The sequence below is a fragment of the Salvelinus sp. IW2-2015 genome, linkage group LG36 (assembly GCF_002910315.2).
Source record: "Salvelinus sp. IW2-2015 linkage group LG36, ASM291031v2, whole genome shotgun sequence".
Lineage (NCBI taxonomy): Eukaryota > Metazoa > Chordata > Actinopteri > Salmoniformes > Salmonidae > Salvelinus > Salvelinus sp. IW2-2015.
In genome coordinates this window covers 3,557,445-3,577,436 of record NC_036875.1, presented here as the reverse complement: position 1 = coordinate 3,577,436, position 19,992 = coordinate 3,557,445, and the positions used below count along the sequence as shown (strand labels likewise).

At 42.8% G+C, this 19,992-nt stretch overlaps 1 protein-coding gene across 1 annotated transcript in view; it reads right to left on the bottom strand.

Annotated features, from left to right (window-relative positions):
* nalcn (sodium leak channel, non-selective) overlaps positions 1 to 19,992 on the bottom strand; it is a 277,249-nt gene that overhangs the window by 214,745 nt on the left and 42,512 nt on the right. Inside the window, exons 6-11 of the mRNA XM_070437767.1 lie at positions 16,456 to 16,539; positions 15,991 to 16,130; positions 15,749 to 15,877; positions 6,357 to 6,508; positions 2,052 to 2,194; positions 34 to 138 (exon numbers count right to left, since the gene is read on the bottom strand). Of these exons, the coding sequence (XP_070293868.1) occupies positions 34 to 138; positions 2,052 to 2,194; positions 6,357 to 6,508; positions 15,749 to 15,877; positions 15,991 to 16,130; positions 16,456 to 16,539 (753 nt within the window). The remainder of the gene's footprint in view (positions 1 to 33; positions 139 to 2,051; positions 2,195 to 6,356; positions 6,509 to 15,748; positions 15,878 to 15,990; positions 16,131 to 16,455; positions 16,540 to 19,992) is intronic.

The window sequence follows — 19,992 nt, the reverse complement described above, 5'->3', positions numbered from 1 at the left end:
GGTGTGTGTGCGCACGTGTGTGTGTAACAGTACCTGTGTGGTAGCAGTAGAGGTGGTGCTGCTTCGGGACCCCCACATCTGCTGGAACTGAACTCTGATCTCAGCAAACGTTTCAATGATGACCGCAATGAAAACATTCTGAGAGAGAGAGAAAGAGAGACGGAGACAGAGAGAGAGGGGGGGTGGGAAAGAAATGAGGAGATACACAGGGGGATAAAGGGAGAGAGATAAATAGAAAGAGAAAAGGTGAAGGAGACAGTGAGAGAGAAAGAGTGATACGGAGACAGCGGGCAAACAATGACGAGGGGAAGAGATGAGAGGGAAGATCATAACGAACGAAAACTAGACCGTTTCTTCAGGTCTCTGAGCTGGTCTCGCTCTTAGTCATTAGTCCAATTAGAAAGTACACTGATATTCTCACTAAAGAGGAGCAATAGGTGACATCTAACTAGGCAGGTAGAGTAGCTCTACTTTACCTGTCTCATAGAATTAAACAGAACCTTAATGTATCACTATGACCTGTTTCTCCTTGACAGTTCACTTGTCTAATAACTACATCTCCATCTAACTCTTGAGGGAATGGAAGTGGGCAAACGACACAGGTGTGAATGTCTTTGTCTAGACTGGAGGAATCTACTGTACCACACACCTGACAAAAGAGATCAAGTTCAGAAAGATGTAGAGAATAATACATGAAATACATACAGTGAGGTCCAAAAGTATTTGGACAGTGACACATTTTTGTTGTTTTGGCTCTGTACTTTGGCACTTTGGATCTGAAATGATACAATGACTATGAGGTGAAAGTTACAGAGACATAAATATCATTCCCCCCAGAAAATGCTAACCTCCCCTGTTATTGTAATGATGAGAGGTTAGCATGTCTTGGGGCTATGATATAAAATGCTAACCTCCCCTGTTATTGTAATGATGAGAGGTTAGCATGTCTTGGGGCTATGATATAAAATGCTAACCTCCCCTGTTATTGTAAAGGTGAGAGGTTAGCATGTCTTGGGGCTATGATATAAAATGCTAACCTCCCCTGTTATTGTAAAGGTGAGAGGTTAGCATGTCTTGGGGCTATGATAGAAAATGCTATCCTCCCCTATTATTGTAATGATGTGAGGCACAAATATCATATCCCCAAGACGTTCTAACCTCTCACCATTACCAATAACAGGGGAGGTTAGCATGTCTTGGGGGTATGATAGAAAATGCTAACCTCCCCTGTTATTGGTAATGGTGAGAGGTTAGAACGTCTTGGGGGTATGATATTTGTGCCTCACTCATCATTATTCGCGATGCATTCATGATTATCCATAACCATTGTAGACAAATATTATATTCTTATTTACAATAAAAAAGTGAATCCAAAATGAAAAAATACATTATTTACCATTCATTTCTATTGGGCACAAAATAATCTGAAACACAAACAAAACATTGACAAGATTGTAGTCACAAACTTGATGTAGTCATTGTGTGGTAGGAATAGGGGACTTTTAATACACATAAGTGAATTTGTCCAAATACTTTTTGGTTACTTAAAATGGGGGGAATTATGTACAAAAGTGCTGTGATTTTTAAACTGTTCACCCAATATGGATGAAAATACCCTCAAATGACTTCAACCTCAGAGACATTGAATCGTTTTAAATCCAAAGTGCTGGAGCACAGAGCCAAAACAACCAAAAATATGTGTCACTGTCCAAATACGTTGACCTCTATATGCAATTTACCAGACACTTGTATACAAAGTGTCTAATAACGGTGAGTGCATATGTTTTTGTAGGTGGTCCAGCGGGAAATGGAACCCGTGACCTTGGCGTTGCTAACGCCATGCTCTTACCAACTGTTCCAAACAGGACCACACAGGAGAAGAGTCTCCTCACACAAGATACGAGTGACACTTTTATCTGGCCTGCTACGGGTCCATTCTCTTTTACCAGACAAACTGTATACTTCCATAGGATGACAGGGAGTAGAACTGTATATCTGCCCAGTCAAAAGGGACTGGATCGTAGCAAGCCAGGTAAATCTGTCTCCTGTACCTTGACAAGCCAGGCCAGGAAGAAGATGAGTGTGATGAAGTAGAAGTAGGAGCGCCAGCGAGGGAAACTGTCGATGGCTCTGTACATAAGGAACACCCAGCCCTCCTGAGAGGCTGCCTCGTACACGGTGAAGATACTGGTACCTGGAGAGAGGTAGAGAGTGAGATCAAATAGTTGATTCAATTTGTAGTTGTTAAATTGCTTGCAAAACTCTGAAGAAAGATTCAGACTCTTACGACCCTTTTGAGTTGTTTTGGCAATAAGAGTAATTCTGTAATGCATAATAAAGTATTTTTCGATTAAAACGTATTTCATTGAGAGGGAGCGAGAAAGCATGAGTGAGAGAAAAAGAGCGAGAGAGAAGGAGATCGGCTCAGAGACGAGAGAGTGAGAGAGAAAGACAGTTAGGTGGTCCCATGTTGAGCTACATGTATACTACACGCACGTTTAAATCAACGATTTGTGTTATACAAAGGCCTCTGTGTAACCAATTAAAAAGTATCCTTCAGATCCTCCCTTTCACCCCAAACACAATACCTTGAGATTCCCTTGTCATTTGTATGAAAGAGATTCCTTGGAGCTTACAAGGAGCCATAAAACAGTCATCCCGTTTGAGGATGATACTTATACATGACTTCCCAATAGAGAAGCTTGAAGGTTGTTTTTTAACTGTTTAATTACATAGGGACATACAATTTAAACATCGACAGATACATTCCACCATCCAACCTTATCTTACACTCATTTCCAGCGCTTAGTTGTAGCAAATCAGAGCATTTCACAGTAGATACTGTGGCCTTGTTTAATGAACATTACCAAATGCAATCACTGAATTAGATATTGGGCATATTCCTTTACATTTGGTCTGTTTATGTTGACATGTAAGCATGTACAGTAATAATGAAAACATGTATATTGTCAGTGTCACTTTCTGGTCTATAGTTTCCTTCTGATCTAATGGAATGTCCATTGCATGATGTCCAATGGGCCGTACATTTTTCAAATGTTACTATGAAACCTCCTTGCATCCCTTGTCTCGTGTGGCTTACTGTGGGGTGCTGCCACTGTACCGGGAAACAAGTCACCATGTCACTCACACACACCAACAAAAAAAAAGTACATTATGTCACTACAGTTAAGGGTAGCTTCAGCTTCAGTTAAAACTGTAATCTCAAACTGTCTTGATGCAGTCAAGACAAGGACTTGGAGGTAGAAGGCCAGAGGACGTCTGCACACTGGGAGTGATCACACACACACAAACACACACACTCTCTCTGTATTTGTTGTCTATCATTTGTATTCGTGTTGCTGTTAAATGTGAAATACATTGTTCGCTAACGGCAAACTCCACGCCTAATTCCCATGGGAAAATAACGTTATTAAATTCACAAATTCAAAAGTGTGTGTGGTCTCTTTGGATCCTTGTCAACATCTTCTGGGCTGGTTAAAATTGTTTCTCAAACACAGTAATGAAAGCATTGGGAGTAATAACCGGTGTCTAAGAAACTTGGTCATGTTCATTGGGCACCAATTAAAGAAAACAGACTAAAACAGGGAGGGAATAGTCCAATAAGAAACTTTCATTTACATTTTCGGTGAATCAAAACATCCCCACTGCACAAAGACTTCCGTCGCACCCATAATTATCTCCATGCATCGGTGTCAGACAGATACAGTGCATTCGTAAAGTATTCAGACGCCTTCCCTTTCTCCACACGTTGTTGCGTTACAGTCTTATTCTAAAATGCATTAAATAAAACAAATGTCCTCAATATCTACACACAATATCCCATAATGACAAAGCTAAAAACAGGTTTTTAGATTTTTTTGCACATTTACAACAAAAAAAATACCTTATTTACAAAAGTATTCAAACCTTTTGCTATGAGAATTGAAATTGAGCTCAGGTGCATCCTGTTTCCATTGATAATCTTTGAGATGTTTCTACAAATTGATTGGAGTCGACCTGTGGTAAATTCAATTGATTGGATATGATTTGGAATGGCACAAACATGTCTAAATAAAGATCCCACAGTTGACAGTGCATTTCAGAGCAAAAACTAAGCCATGATGTTGAAGGAATTGTCCGAAGAGCACCGGGACAGGATTGTGTTGAGGCACAGATCTGGGGAAGGGTACCAAAGCATTTCTGCAGCATTAAATGTCCAAGAATACAGTGGCCTCCATCATTCTTAAATGGAAGAAGTTTGGAACCACCAAGACTCTTCCTAGAGCTGGCCGACCGGCCAAACTGAACAACCGGGGAGAAGTTCCTTGGTCAGGGAGGTGACCAAGAACTCGATGGTCACTCTGATAGAGCTCCAGAGTTCCTCTGTGGAGATGAGCGAACCTTCCAGGACAGCCATTTCTGCCGCACTCCACCAATCAGGCCTTTATGGTAGATTGGCCAGACGGAGGCCACTCCTCAGTAAAAGGCACATGACGGCCCACTTGGATTTTGCCAAAAGGCACCGAAAGACTCTCAGACCATGAGAAACAAGATTCTCTGGTCTGATAAAACCAAAATTGAACTCTTTGGCCGGAATGCCAAGTGTCACGTCTGGAGGAAACCTGGCACCATCCCTACTGTGAAGCATGGTGGTGGCAGCATCATGCTGTGGGGATGTGTTTCAGTGGCAGGGACTGTGAGACTAGTCAGGATCGAGGGAAAGATGAACGGAACATCCTTGATGAAAACCTGCTCCAAAGAGCTCAGGACCTCAGACTGGGAAGAAGGCTCACTTTCCAACAGGACAATGACCCTAAGCACACAGCCAAGCCAAGGCAGGGCAGGGGTGGCTTCGGGACAAGTCTCTGAATGTCCTTGAGTAGCGCAGCCAGAGCCCGGACTTGAACCCAATCGAACATCTCTGGAGAGATCTGAAAATAGCTGGGCAGCGACACTCCCCATCCAACCTGACAGAGCTGGAGAGGATCTGCAGAGAATGGGAGAAACTCCCCAAATACAGGTGTGCCAAGCTTGTACAGTCATACCCAAGAAGACTCAAGGCTGTAATCGCTGCCAAAGGTGCTTCAACAAAGTACTGAGTAAAGGGTCTGAATACTTATGTAAATGTCATATTTCAGTTGATATAGTTTTAATACATTTGCACACATTTCTAAAAACGTGTTTTTGCTTTGTCATCATGGGATATTATGTGTAGAATGATGAGGGGTAAAACACAATTTAATCCATTTTAGAATAAGGCTGTAATTTAACAAAATGTGGGAAAAGTCAAGGGGTCTGAATACTTTCCGAATGCACTGTATGTAGGCTATGTAAGTGCCATAATAACAAGGCTATGCAACACGCATGTCTTCAATGCATGGCTATGCAACATGATTGAATAACATGGTATAATTTTATAAACGATAAACAAGGTCAGTAATACATAAACAGAAAGAGAGAAAGAGAGGGGAAGAGTGGGAAAGAGGGGAATCGCTTCAACTACCCAAAGAGCAGTGTGTTTGTGGTCACTACAATGCGTGAAGTAAACACACTGGTAGACAGGGATGCACTTCGTCCTCCAAAAAATACTACTAATCAAGAGAGGGATTGAGAGAGGGAGAAATAGAGAGAGGGAAAGAGAGAGAAGTCTTAACAGAATCCAGGCCTTCCCTGCATGCCCAGTCTGTCAAGGTCTGTTAAGCTCTCTCTCTTCTTCTACTCTCTCTGTATCCATCTCTCCATCCCTATCTCTCTTTCTATCCTTCAGCTATTTAGAGATTAGAGCCACCGCTCAGAGTATCCGACACTGGGTCTGGGCTCTGCTCAGGTGATAAGAATTAATCATGCCGCTAAGATGGCCAGAACCCTAGACCAAGGCTGATGCAGAAGCATTTTTATTTTGTAGCTTTTTCTGCTTCTGAGAAAATAACCCAGGAAAGACCAGCTACAATCCACTACAGTACTGTCCATAGAAAGGCTAAGAAATAGAATCCCTATTTTATTTATATGGTACCGACCCACCTTTTTGGGAAAGAAACCATGATAATCCTCAAAATGTTTGGTCTGATTCATTTATGCAGGGATGTAAACCAACAAAGGTGTTCGAGCAGAGGTGTAATCTGTATATTAGGTTGATGAAGCCGCTGTAGCACAGCTACAACACACAGATACCAGCCTTGGCATCTTCTAATCTAAATTGGTAGTTGTACAAACACAACTCAAAGCTGGTTATTCAGACAGCGGTTACTAAGCTGAACGTACAAAGCAACAAAAAAAAATGCTGTGTGCGTGCGTGCACGTGCGTGTGGGGGTACACCCGTGTGCATGTGTGTGTGTGTGTGTGTGTGTGTATGTACCGAGCTCGTTGAAGCCGCTGTAGCCCAGCTCCTGTCTGCTGAGCCCCAGTTCTTCCAAGTCCACACACTTAAAGCCCAAAGGACACAGGTAGCCCTCCCCGTCTGGCGAACAGTGGGTGTCAGGGATGGCCAGGCTGTTCCATGTCACAGTACTGACAAACACAGGGAACACAGAAACACAAACACATTAAAATACATATTTCATTTTAGAGCTTACTTATGTTTGCCAAGTGCATTGTTCATTGAAACGAATCTGGAGAAAGACATTGTAACTGAAACATCAACATTTAACAATCTCAACTATATACTGAACAAAAAATATAAACGCGACACGCAACAATTTCAAAGATTTGACTGAGTTACAGTTCATAAAAACGAAAATCAGTCATTTGAAATGAATTCATGGGGCCCTAATCTATATCGATTGCATGTGTGTCTTACATGAAAAAAACATGTGTACATTACTAAGTACATTAATGGGGGGGAACCTACTCTAAGAGTATGTATTGGTATATATTGAATCCTAATCAACCCATCCAATGTGAGTACATCTGTTGTTGGAGTACAGTAGATCAATACAGCTACAGTACTCTAGCAGTAGTCAAGCTGCTTTGCTGAAAAGCCTTGTTAGTGACAAGGTCAAAATAGCTTAGAATTTCCTGTCTTTTCGCCTTCAGACAAAAGCTAATATTTCACTTAAAACAGTGTTTTGTAATCATTTCCAGGGGGCATTTTGTCTAGAAGGTCTGATAATAACAAATCCTGCTACCAAACATTACTATTCTGGATTAGAACTATTTGAAATGGCATCAAACAACATGGCTATCAATGGCAGCCTAAAGTGGTCGATTTTCAAAATGGCACAGATTTTTAACAGCAGACAATTCAACCAGAGAGCGCCCTTAGATCGTGGGAAAAGCAAATCATTCACTTGACTGTTGAACTTGAATCATTCCCATGGTGAACGGCTAAGCCCGCTACGCTATGAAACCACACACTATTGCAGAGACTTTGATATTATCGGCCGGTGAAAACAACGTGTGGGGAGGCAGAGGCACAGAAACTCACATCAATACCTTTGTCAGTTAACACTGTGAAACTAAGACTTGATGCTATTGCTAGCAGAAAATCAAGAGGAAACTGACTGAGCGACTCAAAAACTCCCCACCTCATGCTCTCCAAATGGCCGTTAGCTGTGAGGGCCGAGATGCATTGACTTTTGTTCGCTACATGTCGGGGGATGCTATTCGAGGACATATTGTTCTGTCTCACGATTCCCGAGCAAGAAACTGCAGATGGGAGGTTCAGTGCGCTGCGTGGCTATATTTACGAAAAACAGATTCCAGGGGATCGAATGGTGAGCTTTTGCACAGATTGTGCTCCATCTATCACGGGACGGTGGGCAGGCCTCTGCACTCCAGGTTATGAATGTGTCCCCCTCTGCCATATGGATGTATTGTATGATACACCCACTGAGCTACAATGGATACACCGAGAGCAACTGGCGGCAAAAGTGCTGAGCGTGGAGATATGCAGCAGGTAATTTTGATTGTAAACTACATTGTTATTTGGACTTATGGCATAAGAGCCTGACAAAAAAATAAAAAAATCACAACGAGCCTTGATGGTTATCGAGGGGGAGCGTTAGAAAGATTTTTTGAATTGAGAAAGGAACTGTTGTCATTTGCAATGGATGTAAAAAAAATAAAAAATAAACGGACTATATCGACTTTCTGTGTAACAGACATATTTGGGAAACTGAACGCAAGCATGCAGGGGAAATACAAAAACATTCTACAGATGAGTGACCGAATCAGCAAAATCCATTTGACTGTGATCCTGGCTCAGTTGACATGCCGGTAAGTGAAATCGAACAGTTGATCGAGCTGTCACGTGACCGAATGCTGAAGACAACTCATTCACGGGTCACTAGAGAGAAGTTTTGGTTCCTGACTCAAAGGGAATACTGTGCCGTCTCCCTCCGAGCATTAAAACTCATGGTACGCTGATTCAGTGCAATCATTTGCGTTGAAAACAAATTTAGATCCAGGTTGGATCAGACAGGAAAGATGAGGTGTGCACTGACGACCACGCCCCCTGACTTTGAGATGCTCCAATGCGACATGCATCAAGCACACCCATCTCATTAGTGAGATAACATTAATTAAGTCAGACTAATTTGCAATTGACTGTCATAGCCCCACATTAAAAGTATATGATGGTGAGTTGAGAATACAATCAGAAATACTGTTACAATGTTTTGCAATTAATTGCCAAAGCCCCAATTAAAACAGTAAACATTGGCTGTTAATTACATAATTTATTTTCACATGGTTGGGTTCGCAAGAATATATTTGTTTTTAATTTAACCTTTAACTAAGGCAAGTCAGTTAAGAACAAATTCTTATTTACAATGACGGCGTACACCGGCCAATTGTGCTCCGCCCTATGGGACTCCCAATCACGGCCGGTTGTGATACAGTCTGGATTCGAACCAGGTTGTCTGTAGTGACGCCTCTAGCACTGAGATGCAGTGTCCTGCGCCACTTGGAAGCCCCGATATCAAAATGGGGTCGTGGGCTAAAAAAGTCTGCACTAGACCAATTGTAAAAAGGTCTTACAATTACATAATGAATTTATGAACTACATAATTATTTACAAATGCATAGATTTGCATTTGCATTGCACAGTACCTAACTTCCCCATGATGGATTTTCTGCAAATTTTGGATTTGGATTTGGATTTTCTGCAAACAAGAACTGGCAAATATGGTACAGTCCATGAGGAGGAGATGCACTGCAGTACTTAATGCAGCTGGTGGCCACACCAGATACTGACTGTTACTTTTGATTTTGACCCCCCTTTGTTCAGGTATACTTCTTACCTCCCTAATCTTACCTAATTTGCATACACTGTATATATTTTTTTCTACTGTGTTATTGACTGTATGTTTGTTTATTCCAGGTGTAACTCTGTGTTGTTGTTTGTGTCACACTGCTTTGCTTTATCTTGGCCAGGTTGCAGTTGTAAATGAGAACTTGTTCTCAACTGGCCTACCTGGTTATATAAAGGTGAAATAAATAAATAAATAAAAGGGACACATTATTCCATTTCTGTTAGTCACATGTCTGTGGAACTTGTTCAGTTTATGTCTCAGTTGTTGAATGTTCATACAAATATTTACACATGTTAAGTTTGCTGAAAATAAACGCAGTTGACAGTGAGAAGATGTTTCTTTTTTTGCTGAGTTAGCTAGCTAGCCTCAGTTTTCTCATATCACAACCATTAAACTCTGTAACTGTTTTAAAATCCCTGAGGAGTTTCCTTCCTCTCCGGCAACTGAGTTAGGAAGGACGCCTGTACCAATCGGTTCACTTCATTGCGAGGCATTGAAAAACCTTCCTGGTCTTTGTGGTTGAATCTGTGATTGAAATTCACTACTCATTTGAGAGACCTTGCAGATAATTGTATGTGTGGGGTACTTAGATGGGGTAATCATTCGAAAATCATGTTAACCACTATTATTGAACACAGAATGAGTCCACGCAGCTTATTATGTGATTTGTTAAGCAAATTTGTAGTCCTGAACTTATTTAGGCTTGCCATAACAAAGGGGTTGAATACTTATTGACTCAAGACATTTCAATTTAGAGTATTTTCTACAAACAAAATTCCACTTTGACATCATGGGGGTTTGTGTGTAGATCAGTGACACACAATCTAAATGTAATCAATTTTAAATTCAGGCTGTAAAACAACAAAATGTAAAAAAGTAAAGAGGTGTGAATACTTTCCGAAAGCACCGTATTTAAATCTTTCTCTGACATTCGAGTGTCACTGTAGACAACTTAGTGGAATTTCTTTCTTAAATGTCTTCCTAAAAAATCCCTACGGGAGAATGCACCATTTCTACCCATCCTTCCAAGAAGATAACTAGCAAGCGGATCGCGCCATCATCTGCTGACCATGTAGGGAATTGAGTTCTCAACCGGTGTGCCAAATTTGATTCCGTAATATAGAGTATTGACGGGAGAAATGACGAGGGGAAAAACTCACTTTAACATGGATTGCTGGCTCAAACCTATTTACACAATCGTCCCTTTATAATATTGAGTGCAAGTGTATATGGAAATCTTCCGGTAAATGTATTTTAGTTGTAAAATAGACAAGCTATGAATATGAGACATTGGCACACCAACAGCACCAATTGGACACACACAGCCTGCCCCCCCCCCCCCCCCCCCCCCCCCCCCCCCCCCCCAACCTTTCTCTTTAGCCGCAGGTGTTATTCCAGGAGCCGCTTGACGTCTCTAATGAAAATGAATGCCTTCAAATTGGCCCGCCAGACATTCATCCACATTGTTTATTAGGGCTCAGGGATGAGATGGGATAATTTATTGCCATATCACAAAAGGGGCAATCAAAGGCCTAGCGGTGAATCCAGATACAGCTAATTATAGAGACTCGGATAATGGCTAACACGTTATAAATCACCTTTCTTCACAACACAGACATGATCAATTAAGCCTCAAACGGTGGGTTAAAGGTCCAGTAATAGTGTGTCACAGAACATTTACTGAGTTAAAAGTAAAACCAGATCTGGGATAAATCGTGATTAGTTTCACAAAATCTGTAAAAAAAAAAAAAGAACTGTAACTTCATGGAGATTTAAAATGGCTGCTGTAGAGTGAAGAGTCTGTGTATCTTCAACGTTCCGTGTGTTGGGCAATTGAATGTAACTTGGGGTTGATTTGATTCCAACATGGACCACATACTGAACATGTGTCAACTGTGGATTGTTTTAAATAAACATCTGCTATATGACCATAATGTAGGTACAGTGGGGCAAAAAAGTATTTAGTCAGCCACCAATTGTGCAAGTTCTCCCACTTAAAAAGATGAGAGAGGTCTGTAATTTCCATCATAGGTACACTTCAACTATGACAGAATGAGCACGCCCCTATCCACTTCGACAGGACCGCAGTGGAGAAGGTGAAAACTTCAAGTTCCTCGGTGTCGGCCTCTCGAGTGGAACAGTGGTCTAAGGCACTGCATCGCAGAGCTAGCTGTGCCGCTAGAGATTCTGGGTTCGAATCCAGGCTCTGTCGCAGCCGGCCGCGACCGGGAGACCCATGGGGCAGTGCACAATTGGCCCAGCGTCATCTGGGTTGTGGAGGGTTTGGCCGGCAGGGATGTCCTTGTCCCATTGCGCACTAGCGACTCCTGTGGCGGGCCGGGCGTAGTTCATGCTGACACGGTCGCCAGGTGTACGGCGTTCCCTCCGACACATAGATGCGGCTGGCTTCCGGGTTAACTTGGCATTGTGTCAAGAAGCAGAGCATCTGGTTGTGTTTCGGAGGACGCACTGCTCTCGACCTTCACCTCTCCCGAGTCAGTACGGGAGTTGCAGCGATGAGACAAGACTGAAACAAAAAAACGTTTAAATTAAAAAATAGGGTGATTTTTAAGGCTGTATCCCCGCCTGGTGCTGCAACTGCATCGCCCGCAACCACAGGGCTCTACAGAGGGTGGTGCGGTCTCCCAACGGATCACCGGGGGCACACTGCCTGCCCTCCAGGACACCTACAGCACCCGATGTCACAGGAAGGTAAAAAAGATCATCAAGGACATCAACCACCACAGCCACGGCCTATTCACCCCGCTACCATCCAGAAGGGGAGGTCAGTACAGGTGCATCCAAAGCTGGGGCCGAGAGAGAATGATAAAGGCTATCAGACTGTTCAACAGCCATCACTAGCCGGCTAACACCCTGTTACTCAACCCTGCACCTTAGAAGCTGCTGCCCTATATACATAGACTGGTCACTTTAATAAGGGGGATACTCGGTCAGTTGTACAACTTAATGCCTTCAACTTAAATGTGTCTTCCGCATTTAACCCAACCCCTCACAAGCACTTTAATAATGTTTACATACTGCTTTACTCATTTCATATGTATATACTGTATTCTATTCTACTGTATTTTAGTCAATGCCACTCCGACATTGCTCGTCCTAATATTTATATATTTCTAAATTCCATTATTTTACTTTTAGATGTGTGTGCATTGCTGTGAATTACTAGATACTACTGCACTGTTGGAGCTGGGAACACAAGCATTTCGCTACACCCGTAATAACATCTGCTAAACACGTGTATGTGACCAATAAAATGTGATTCGATTAGATGTCATCCACCTATGCACTCCAATAGTGAACGGAAGCCACTTTCCCGCCAGTTGGTTATTTCACTCCATGCATCAACCACTGTTTGACGAAATATGCAGCCTCTCGATGCACGACAGGTGATACTCCCGCCCAAACTCTGTACGCCACGGGCTCCCCAACCCTGCAGGAACGGGCTTCATTTGGGAAAGCAAGTGAACATGTTTTCACAATGAAACATTTCATCAAACTGTTGACAGCTCCTCTCTCTGCATGCTTGAGAAAGTAATGAAGGAGAGATGGGGAGGAGATGACAACGCACGGTGGTGAGATATTCTGTAGTCTAATGTGTCACCCTATTCATTCTGAAAAAATAAATAAAATCCCTACTCCTAGGCTATTCAAAATCAAATTCACTATTGTAGGCTAACAATCAACGAACCAACTGCATTACCTAGGCCTATAAATTCTCTCCCAGACTCATGAATAGAAACTTTAGATATTAGCATAAGGTAACTAGGCCATCCAGTATGCATAATAATACAGTCCACACTAAAAGGCCATTACTAGAATTGGTTTAATTTTGGAATACAGGCTAGACCAATGAAAGACATCTTTAATCAGTTTTCCAAATATTTTTTTTGCGGTGAGTAATATGCGGTAGAATATGTATTGTATAACAAACGGCACAATCATAATTTTTTTAATATATTTTTTTAGGCTTGGGCTCATATATAGGCCTACGCATATGCATAAGCTCTAATATGTGTATGGGTGTTTTGAATGAATCATCACCTCAGAAAGCGCTGTCCATTTCGTTGTTAGGCTTTGAAACAACATCCACAATGACCATATTTTCCACTCAGTGTCGAGCTCTTTCCTCAAATTGATCGAACACAGCGAGGTGAGTTTTAAAAGCACAATACTCTTTTGATGATAAGTGACTGGTGTGATTTTTGATTGCATTCATGTCAGAGTGGATAGAAGGACAATAGAACCCTGAGTACCAGGCCATTAGTGAGTTGGATACTGCCAACGCATGTCCTGGGTGCATAAAAGGAGATTACCGTGACTCGACGGTCGCGTGAAATTTTACTGCGCCCATGACTCATGACTGCCGGTGTGGCGGTAATACGGTCCCCGCAACAGCCCTAGTCCCTGGCAATTCCAATATTAACTTTAACCAGACATAACTACTCCTCCCAAAGAGCCTGAGATGCCAACGCACAATAAGGACTCATTTACATATTTCACAAGATGTTTCATTCAATTCACCAAAAGGCCAAGGTCAATGTGAATAATCTCTCATATGGAATAGGTGAAGAAACCCATTTTGTCTGCACATCCAGGAGCCCTTTTTCATCCACACACAAATACCCACCCCAGTCAAATTCCTCCTGCCCATTTCACTTTCAATCTCAATACAAATCCCCTCTGCTCTGTGTGAATGACTGGAGAGGGAGTCTGTGACTTTGTGCCAAAGGCATATGGCCTGTTAGAGATTAGACTAACTTGCATAAGACATGTCTAAAGGTTTTATAGTTGCCATGGCGCCTAGTGGCAGCCTAGGCAGAGAGCTCATGTCAATTCTGTACATATTTAATCAAACGCAATCGTTTTTATGTCAATATTTGGACAATAACTAAATGAGTGCAGAGCAAGTCTTGACATCATGAATTAGACTCCTGCCCATAAATGGATGAAAATCAGCATTGTCAACAAGCTAACTAATGCTAGCTAGCCGCTGTGTGTTTTCATTTGAATTACACCTGCTGACTTTGGGTTGGTTTCCACTGACGGTGATCCAAGAGGAGGCTATGCATGCAGAGTTGGTACTCAGGAGGAAACTTCTGAAGTAAGGAGTGGGCTGTACTCTGTGGGGAGCTTAAGTCCAAATACAGCGAGTCTGCAGATGGCGGAGATGTCTTGATGGCATCCGCTGACCATCTAGCTTCCAGATCCTCTCATGACTGCGTCTGCCCATCTGGAGGCTTCAAGAAACACTCAAACAGACTTGATCTAGCGGATCTAGCTACTGTTGTAGCCTATATTAAGCACTTTGAGATTCTGTCTGTAACGAAAAGCGCTATAAAAGTTGAATTATTATTATTAAAGCACCCCACTTAAACACACACATCAGGGGGATTGACAAAAAACTAGCCCAATAATAACCAAATCACAAATACACCGGCTAAACCACTTCTGAAAGGGGAAGGATCTATTCATGTGAAATGTGATTCTGTGCCTTCTATTTAATCTGAAACTAGTCAATATATGCAGTGTCCCCTGGGGCAGGAGAGCACTTGTCAACAAGCGGAGATGGACAGATCGATGGCAGAGTAGAGGCTTTAAATATACATCCCAGACAATACAGGACGTTAATGATTATGATTAGGGCTCGCGCTCTCTCTCTCTCGCAGCTCTAACTGTGATGGTGATGGCTTCTTTTGTTCTCCCACTGGGGGTTTCTGTTCTCCTCCTCGCCACTTACTCAGCATCTGTATACAAATATTAAACACCATGCACACAGCACAAATAAACTCGCATGGATGTATGCAAACTCACACTTACACACTTACACAGACGCATGCAACGCCATTAAGAGCTATCTCCATTTGTCAATTTCTATGAGTGTATTGGCAGATCATAAATAAACTGAAAAGACGCATACCACCCCCTACTGCGCTGGAGTGTGTATAGTCTGAACAGGTATAAAGCCAAGGTTGATGATTTACTGCCACCTGTGGTTATGTAATGATCGCCCTGCTGACCTGGATAGAATTCTATGACCCTTTCTTAACCCATCGCATGTCCCACCTAGTTGACTACTTCAATGGTGCTGCCCATGCTAAAAACAAACATCTTTGGGCCAAGTGCGCCCGTAATCCAACTCCACGGTTTAGACTGATGGACTACTGATGCAAGGCACACATCACCTCATAGTTTAATTAACTTCAACCCTTTCCCCAAACCGAAACTCTTGAACAAAAAGCCAACGCCGACCAGAGTGTCAATGACGCAGAAGTTTGAAGATCTGGATGAGCTGACTGGCTCTCGGTACAACAGACACGCACCATGACATATTTCACTGCCAAATTGACAGACACACTGTCACAAGTTGCATACACACAGTCAGGTTAGCCTACAGTATGTTTATCCCACTGATATCATTGATACCATAGATAAAAATGTCTCATACACCAATAATTTTGTAAATGGAGGCCCATACCCATTCGTTGTGTCGTTGGTAACACAGTGATGATTGAACGTTCCGAACATCTGAACTCCCAGAATTCCATACAGAAGGAGGAAGAAGAGCAAGAATATCGACACACTCCAGATCTGTTCCCCTGATCGCCTAAACAGAGAGAATGTTTTACATTAACCATAAACCAAGTATAGAGTTCCAATTCAAATGACATTTCATAAACCTACGCAGGTAACGTCACGTCCTAATAAAACCCTACGTACTTGAGGATGTTGGTGATGCGTGAGCGTGGCAGCTCGAAGCGGAAGTAGATCCTGAAGGCTCGGATCATGATGAGGGCTCTGGGGATTCTCAACATGCCCCAGGGAGACATCTGGTCAACAACATCCGCTATCTCAAACACCTGGGTGAGAGAGGGAAGGCTGTGAACTGAGACAGGTGCTGTACCTGGAAGACCACTGTTGTAAAGTGTATGCAAACGCACACACACATGCACACAAATGCAAACATGTACTAACACACCAGACCTGTGTTAAATAAATACGGATTTTGTTTTCTTTGAAATATGTTACGTGCACTTAATTTAAATTGATTGGAAAAATGGAACCAAAACAATAGTCCCACAAGTGCAAACTCCGCCCACACAGGGTACAAACTACTTTAAAGAAAACAAAGATGTATTTCACCAAGGTCTTGGACACACACAGCGTGAGGTGCAACATTTGTACCTGAAGCACCAGAGACACCCAGAGGAAGAAGACCATGAAGCCGTCAAACATACACCAGCGATCCTTGACGTACGAGTTATCACCCTGGATGGAGGGGGGAGAGACAGGCAGAGGAAACAGAGAGAGAGAGAGTGAGATTAATGTCATTTAAATGTTTCGGTCACGCTTTAAATTACGTTCAGCTTATGAAGGCTTCAGAATGCCTTCATAGGCTACAACCCTAAATCCGTAAACACGGGCACCCTCATAGATATCATCCTGACCAACCTGCCCTCTTAATACACCTTTGCTGTCTTCAACCAGGATCTCAGTGATCACTGCCTCATTGCCTGCGTCCATAATGGGTCCGCGGTCAAACGACCACCCCTCATCACTGTCAAACGCTCCCTAAAACACTTCAGTGAGCGGGCCTTTCTAATCGACCTGGCCCGGGTATCCTGGAAGGATATTGACCTCATCCCGTCAGTAGAGGATGCCTGGCTGTTCTTTAAAAGTGCTTTCCTCACCATCTTAAATAAGCATGCCCAATTCAAAAAAAATTGAACTGAGAACAAATATAGCCCTTGGTTCACTCCAGACCTGACTGCCCTTTACCAGCACAAAAACATCCTGTGGCGTACTGCATTAGCATCGAATTGCCCCCGCGATATGCAACTTTTCAGGGAAGTTAGGAACCAACATACACAGGCAGTTAGGAAAGCAAAGGCTAGCTTTTTCAAACAGAAATGTGCATCCTGTAGCACAAACTCCAAAAAGTTCTGGGACACTAAAGTCCATGGAGAATAAGAGCACCTCCTCCCAGTTGCCCACTGCACTGAGGCTAGGAAACACTGTCACCACTGATAAATCTACGATRATCGAGAATTTCAATAAGCATTTTTCTACGGCTGGCCATGCTTTCCAGCTGGCTACCCCTACCCCAATTAACAGCTCTGTACCCCCCACAGCAACTTGCCAAAGCCTCCCCCATTTCTCCTTCACCCAAATACATATAACTGGTGTCCTGAAAGAGCTGCAAAATCTGGACCCCTACAAATCAGCTTGGCTCGACAATCTGGACCATCTCTTTCTAAAATTATTAATCGCAATTGTTGCAACCCCTATTACTAGCCTGTTCAACCTCTCTTTCATATCTTCTGAGATCCCTAAAGATTGGAAAGCTGCGGCGGTCATCCCCCTCTTCAAAGGGGGAGACACTCTAGACCCAAACTGTTACATACCTATATCAATCCTACCCTGCCTTTCCAAAGTCTTCGAAAGCCAAGTTAACAAACAGATCACCGACCATTTAGAATCCCAAAGCACCTTCTCCGCTATGCAATCTGGTTTCCGAGCTGGTCATGGGTGCACCTCAGCCCTGCTCAAGGTCCTTAACGATGTCATAACCCCCATCGATAAAAGACTATACTGTGCAGCCGTATTCATCGACCTGGCCAAGGCTTTCGACTGTGTCAATCACTGCATTCTTATCGGCAGACTCAACAGCCTTGGTTTCACAAATGACTGCCTCGCCTGGTTCACCAACTACTTCTCAGATAGAGTTCAGTGTGTCAAATCGGAGGGCCTGTTGTCCAGACCTCTGGTAGTCTCTATTGGGGAGCCACAGTGTTCAATTCTCGGGCCGACTCTTTTCTCTGTATACATCAATGATGTCGCTCTTGCAGACGATACCATTCTGTATACTTCTGGCCCTTCTTTGGACACTGTGTTAACAAACCTCCAGACGAGCTCCAATGCCATACAACACTCCTTCTATGGCCTCCAACTGCTCTTAAATGCAAGTAAAACCAAATGCATGCTCTTCAACCGATTGCTGCCCGCATCCGCCCGCCCGTCAAGCATCACTACTCTGGACGGTTCTGACTTCTGAGTGTTTCTTGAATATGTGGACAACTACAAATACCTAGGTGTCTGGTTAGACTGTAAACTCTCCTTCCAGACTCACATTAAGCATCTCCAATCCAAAATTAAATCTAGAATCGGCTTCCAATTTCGAAACAAAGCCTCCTTCACTCATGCTGCAAAGCATACCCTCGTAAAACTGACTATCCTACCGATCCTCGACTTTGGCGATGTAATTTACAAAATAGCCTCTAACACTCTACTCAGCAAATTGGATGCAGTCTATCACAGTGCCATCCGTTTTGTCACCAAAGCCCCATATACTACCCACCACTGCGACCTGTATGCTCTTGTTGGCTGGCCCTCGCTTCATATTCGTCGCCAAACCCACTGGCTCCAGGTCATCTATAAGTCTTTGCTAGGCAAAGCCCCGCTTTATCTCAGCTCACTGGTCAACATAGCAGCACCCACCCGTATCACACGCTCCAGCAGGTATATTTCACTGGTCACCCCCACATCCATCACTCATGTTTAATTGCTAAATTCTAACTATTCCACCACTATGGCCTATCTATTGCCTTACCTCCCTAATCTTACTACATTTGCACACACTGTGTATAGACTTTTCTATTGTGTTATAGACTGTACATTTGTTTATCCCATGTGTAACTCTATGTTGTTTGTGTCGCACAGCTTTGCTTTATCTTGACCAGGTCGCAGCTGTAAATAAACTTGTTCTCAACTGGCCTACCTGGTTAAATAAAGGTGAGAAAAAAAAGGTACTACATATACGTGGCATAACAGTGTGACATTATCACCTATGTCAAATGTGACATAACCCACTATGCTGAATATTATATAAACATGTGCTTTATTAACGGTGACATACTGTGTTGAAGGATGGCATACGCTCTTAAGTGAAGTCATGTTGGTCACATTACACCAATTCTTGTTCTCAGACATCAAAACGTGGCCTTTGCTAGCAAATACAGAGTCCTGGGATAATCTCCCGGCGCATTACTCATTGGCTTAATCTACCAACCAACCATCTCCCACATCATTTTCCCCCACGTGTCTGCTGCACCTGTCGTATCGGTCCAACGTCTTGGTAATAAAGAGATTTTGTTTCGAACTCTTACGCATAGTTTTCCCAGAAGCGCGACACACATCGATCACAGATTTAAAAGGTGTAGTCTTTCTTCTTCCCGGTGGAGACGTTAGCTAGTTAGCTATGTCCTTTGCTAATTAGCTAGTTGGAAGGTAGGGCATGTTTTTTTCTCCCTTGAAGCCAGGGGGAATAGGTTCCACTAGATAGCACAGCCACAAAGTCAAAATTGGCTATATCATGAGAATGTATATAAACAACAATTTGCGTCTAGAGTTAGGCATAAGGTTAGCAGTGTGGTTAGGTTTCGGGTTCAGGGTAGGTTAGGAAGATAAATTGTGGAAATACTTAACTCGGTAAGGTGAATCCCATAGAATGTCATGGTCAGTCCCAATAAGGCCAACTTTGAATGGTTGATACAGTATCCCAGGCGTATATGTGCTGTGTGGGCAATAGCCTGGGGACAATGTTACACCAAGAAACAATTACCTTAACAAAAACCACCAGCATAAGGAAATTGAAAGTGGCTTTCTTCTGGAACCAAGTTTCATGTTCCTCAGTACACAAACACAACAATATAACGAGCCATA